This window comes from Gracilinanus agilis, unplaced genomic scaffold (genome assembly GCF_016433145.1).
Source record: "Gracilinanus agilis isolate LMUSP501 unplaced genomic scaffold, AgileGrace unplaced_scaffold55285, whole genome shotgun sequence".
Lineage (NCBI taxonomy): Eukaryota > Metazoa > Chordata > Mammalia > Didelphimorphia > Didelphidae > Gracilinanus > Gracilinanus agilis.
Genome location: NW_025390560.1, coordinates 1 through 4,919, shown reverse-complemented (window position 1 = coordinate 4,919; position 4,919 = coordinate 1). Strand labels below are relative to the sequence as shown.

The following is a 4,919-nucleotide window of genomic DNA, read 5'->3' as shown; positions in this document are numbered from 1 at the left end:
CCCCGTGAGCCGGAGAGCAGGACTCAGAGTCTTCCCTTTGCCTCTTCTGCCTCCAGGGAGCCCGAGGCCTTCCCGGAGAGAGAGGACGGATCGGAGGGCCCGGCCCTGCGGTAAGAGCTTCCCCCGGGAGGCTGGGGGCCCCCCTGGGCCTTCGGGGCTCCGCCGCAGGCCTGCGTTCTCACGGCTTCTCTCCACGTTCTCCGTAGGGAGCTCGAGGAAGCGACGGCAGCGTCGGCCCTGTTGGTCCTGCTGTGAGTGGGGGGGGCCGCGGGGCTGGGAGGGGCGGCGAGCGAGTTCCCAGCATGCCCCTGGGCTCTTTTAGAAGGTTCTAGTCACAGTCACCAGCCTGGCTGACAGCTGAACCCGCACCTGGGTCCAAAGGAGGCGCTGGGGGGGCAGGCGGGGGGGGGGGGGCTTCCCCAAACTCTGTGCTGCGTCTCTGCAATGAATCGGAAAGCAAGAACCCAAACGGTCCGAAGGCCCCCCCCCCATGCAGTCTGCACGGGCCGACCGGAAGGACCAGGCCGGCCGCGTGTTCCCCTGGAGGAGGGGGAAGGGCCCTCCCACCAGAGGGAAACCGGGGGGGCCGAGGGACCCGTCGCCGGGAGAGGCCATCGTTAGAGACCCACCGGGAGGCTGCGGGACCTCGAGCCGAGGAGGCTCTCGGCTGCCGTCCTTCTCACCCCACGCTCTCCTTGGCCGCTAGCGCGGCCTCCTCGGGCCCACTTCCCCGGAGACGGACCTGTTGGCGTAGTCGGGGCTCCGAGTGCGAGGGTGGCCGGGCTTTTCAGGGCCTGCAGACGCTCCCAGGGCTTCCCTGCTGTCCGAGGGCTCCGCGCTCTTCAGGGGCCCCCACTTTGCTCTCCTTCCTTCGTCCTCTCAGGCCGCGCCCTCGTTCCTGGATCAGGGTCGCTAGGGCTAGGCCAGAAAGGGTAGCATCAGCGACCCCAGGAAGCGCAGGCCTGACCTCCTTTGTGTCCGCAGGGCCCCCTCGGCTCCGCTGGTCCTCCCGGCTTCCCAGGCGCCCCCGGCCCCAAGGTGAGTGAGTGAGTGAGTGAGTGAGGACGCCCTTCCTGGGCCGCCGTCCTGCTCGGGAGCCCTCGAACGAGGGCCGGTTCTCAAGGCAGAGCACTTGGTTAGGGTGTTTCCCCGTCTGCTCCTCGGACCCCCCCCCCCGGCAGAGGCCCCGCTCGGCCCCTATTAAAGACGAGGGGGTCCGGGGCACCCCAAGACGGGGAGCATCTGTCCGGGGGGGCCCAGGGGAAGACGAGTCCGAGGCACAGGAGTGCATCTTCCCCAGAATCCTCTCCGGCCAGAGAAGGCTTTGGCAGTCACTGTGCTCTCTGCGTCTGATCTAGGGAGAACTCGGGCCCGTCGGCAACCCTGGCCCCGCCGGCCCCGCCGGGCCTCGTGGAGAACTGGGTCTTCCAGGGATGACCGGCCCCGTCGGCCCCGCAGTGAGTGATCCTCGGGGAGGAGCGCCGGGCCGGGGGGGGGGGGGCTGGGGCGCCTGTGAGCCAGGGTTCAAGATGTGCTCCTTCTTCCCTAGGGGAATCCCGGAGCCAACGGTCTCACTGGGGCCAAGGGAGCTGCGGTGAGTGTCCCCAGTAGGGCTCTCGGTCTGTTTCCCCTGGTGGGCCGAGTGGCCGGCATCAGGAGGGTGACCGTCCGGCTCTTCCGGGTTGTGTGTGCAGGGTCTCCCTGGCGTCGCCGGTGCCCCTGGTCTGCCTGGTCCTCGTGGCATCCCTGGCCCTGCCGGAGCTGCCGGTGCCTCTGGTCCCAGAGGACTTGCGGTAAGTGGCGTCGCCCTGGCGTCCCCCCGCCTCTCCACGCTCTCGGGGCTTTCTCTGGTACGCTCTGCCAGCTGGGGGCCCTGGGCGGCTGCTGGGGCCAGCCTCGTGCCTCGGTGCCCCGGGAGAGGGAGCAGCCCGCCCGGTCTGCCCCGGCTGGCCCCCAGGGCCAAAGGTCTGTCCCCTGACCCCCGTGTCCTTCCCTTCCAGGGCGAGCCCGGTCCTGCCGGTTCCAAAGGAGAAAGCGGAAACAAGGGGGAGCCGGTGAGTGGCTGCTCGCTAACCGCTGCCTGCCGGCGCTCTTCTCCCCTCCCGTCTCCCCACGGAGGCTGACGCCATGACTCTCTCTGTGTGCCACAGGGCTCTGCTGGTCCCCAAGGCCCCCCCGGCCCCAACGGAGAAGAAGGCAAGAGAGGACCCAACGGCGAGCCTGGCTCCACTGGGCCCGCGGGCCCCCCAGGCCTCCGAGTAGGTGTCCGGGCCCCAAATGTGGCTCCACTGGGTTTCTGGCCTAAGCTCCAGAAGCATCTGTTTGCAATCAGGGAGTGACTCATGGGCCTGGTATGTGGCCAGGCCCTGGGCGGGAGCCTTTGTTCTGGGATTGCTCTGGAAATCCAGGGGCAGCTGGCCTCTCCGCCTGGGGGGGCTTACCTGGCAGGCAGGCCTTTGGAGCGTCCTGACCAGTTTATTCCCTTCTTGCCAGGGCGTCCCTGGATCCCGGGGCCTTCCTGGAGCTGATGGACGAGCTGGCGGCATGGTAGGTGGACCCTGGAAGCCCCCGTCAGCCCGCCACCCTCTGCAGACTTGGCCAGGCACTGCAGGCCTCACCTCTCGTGCCCCCCTTTAAACAGGGTCCCCCTGGTAACCGCGGATCCTCCGGACCTGCCGGAGTTAGAGGCCCCAATGGAGATGCCGGCCGGCCAGGCGAGCCTGGTCTCATGGGCCCCCGAGTAAGTTCCAGCCTTCGTTCCTCCCTGACCGAAGGGAAGGAGAAAAAGAAAGAGGGCCCAGGGCGGAGGGCAGGGATCCGATGGCAGCTGGGGCTGGCGGGACGCCCCAAGTCAAGGCCCGCCGAGAGCCAAGCTCGATCCGTCGGCGAGGCCCCCCGGCTCGGTGGGCTGGCCGGGCTGGTCTCCTCGGGGTGGTCCAAGCCCCTGTTTCCCGGGTCCTGTGAGCCCATGTGCCAGCGGTCCCGAGGAAGGGCCACCGCGTCGAGCCCCAGCCTTCTCCAGGAGGCGGATGGCCTCGGTGCCCGTGAAAACGGCAGCTCCTCGTCCCGGCTACTAGCACTGACCGGGCGCCTTAGCTTTTTGGCACGGGCCCGAGTCCAGGCTGGAGGCCCTGAGCCCCGGCCTGCCCAGCTTGCCACCAGCCCCTTTTCCCTCCATCGCCCCAAGGGAGGAGCTAGGCGAGAGAGGAAGCTTCCCTCCCAAGGCTAAGGCCCTAACACAAGCGCCTTCTCCTGCCTCTAGGGTCTCCCCGGCTCCCCTGGAAATACTGGCCCCACCGGTAAAGAAGGCCCCGCCGTAAGTACCTCCGGCTCTTAGCCTGGCAGCCCCGCCCCCCTCAGGCCGGCATCCTGAAGGCCAGGGCGCCCCACCCCCGCCTGGAAAAACGGGGTGCATTTGGGGGGGCCTCGGCTCCAAGCTCCCACGGCCACAGCCTGAACTCGGGTCTCTTTTAGGGGCTTCCTGGTGCCGATGGCAGACCCGGCCCCACGGGTCCTGCCGGCAATAGGGGCGAACCTGGTAACATTGGCTTCCCGGGACCCAAAGGCCCTACCGTAAGTAGGAGAGCAGCGTGCCCTTCCTTCACTGTGCATCCACTCAGCCCAAATGTGCCGTGTGGCGGTGCGGTGCCAGGAGAGCTCTGAGGGTTGGAAGTAGGGGAGGGCCTTCCCTCGTGTTCGCGGTGGCCTCCGTTGCATCTGGGCGCCTCCCAAATGCCCTTCCGGGAAGATGGCACACGTGCCCCCCGGTCCAGGGCCCGGGCGCTCTCGGTGCCTCAGCCCCAACAACTGTGACTCGCCATCGGGCCTTGCTTCTGCCCGTCTGAGCTGATGATCTCTGCCTTTCCCAGCCCGGGATGGCCTCTGCTCTCCTCCCCTCTGTGGTGCCGGGGCCAGGCGGCCAAGGCCTCCTGCTTTTAGCTCTGTGTCTTGCCCCCTCCGAGGCTCCCGGGGCAGACCCCCCCCCCCCGTACTGTTCTCTTGGCCCTTCAAAGCCACCCTCGGGAAGTCTGGGCCTCCGAACGGCACTGCAGGTCCCCAGGAAGCCACGAGGCCGGCCAGCTTCCCACCCCCCGGATCAGGCCAGGGGACGGAGGGCAGAAGGGAACCAACAGGCCGGGTTTGTTCTGCGGCCCGGAGGCCTGGGTGTCCGCCTGCCCGCGCTGCCCGGGTGCCCGCGGTCCCGGGCATCTCATTCCTCTTCCCTCCTCCGTTTTAGGGCGATCCTGGCAAGAGTGGAGAAAAGGGTCACGCTGGTCTTGCGGGTGCTCGGGTGAGTGCGAGGGGCCCAGGGGTGTCTGTGGGCCAGGCTTAGGGTGCGCCCAGGAACCCCAGAGATCCCGCCTCGCCTGGGGCCCGGCCTCGCAGCCTGGAGTCCTGGGCTTTGCCTCCAGAGCAGCTGCTTGGTGGGGCCCGAGGAGCTGAGGCAGGTCTGGGCCTGGGAGGACCCGGGAGTTCAGTCAAGTCACTGTCCAGGGCCTTTCCCCGCCGGCCCCCTTTGCTCAGAACTCTTACGGCCACCCAGGAGCCCCGGCTCCTTCCTCGGGGTGCCCTGGCTGGGCGGGGACGCTGCCCCCACCTGGAACCTCCAAGGGAGGGTCCTCGCGTTTCTGGGAAGGGCCTGGGCAGGGCTTCCCCTCCCGGCCCTCGAGTGACCGCGTGTCTCTGCTCCCGTACAGGGCGCTCCCGGTCCCGACGGGAACAACGGCGCTCAGGGACCCCCCGGCCCTGCTGTGAGTATCGCTCCCGCCTGCCCGCCCGGCCGAGGCTCTGCAGGCCATTTCCTCCTCCCTCCGTTCCCGCTCGGAACAAATGACGTTTCCCCTCTTTGGCTTTCAGGGTGTCCAAGGTGGAAAAGGTGAACAGGGTCCCGCCGGTCCTCCAGGCTTCCAGGTAAGGCC

The 4,919-nt window shown here is 68.4% G+C and overlaps 1 protein-coding gene across 1 annotated transcript; it reads left to right on the top strand.

Annotated features, from left to right (window-relative positions):
• Positions 1-56: 56 nt before the first annotated feature.
• Positions 57-4,911, top strand: LOC123256013 (collagen alpha-2(I) chain-like; the record flags this gene model as incomplete). The annotated part of the gene is made up of 15 exons (XM_044684709.1): positions 57-110; positions 207-251; positions 985-1,038; positions 1,359-1,457; positions 1,550-1,594; positions 1,695-1,793; positions 2,001-2,054; positions 2,151-2,258; positions 2,494-2,547; positions 2,642-2,740; positions 3,263-3,316; positions 3,475-3,573; positions 4,238-4,291; positions 4,698-4,751; positions 4,858-4,911. Coding segments are annotated over 15 exons (1,026 nt in total), but the record flags the coding sequence as incomplete, so codon positions are not given.
• Between the last annotated feature and the right edge of the window lie 8 nt (positions 4,912-4,919).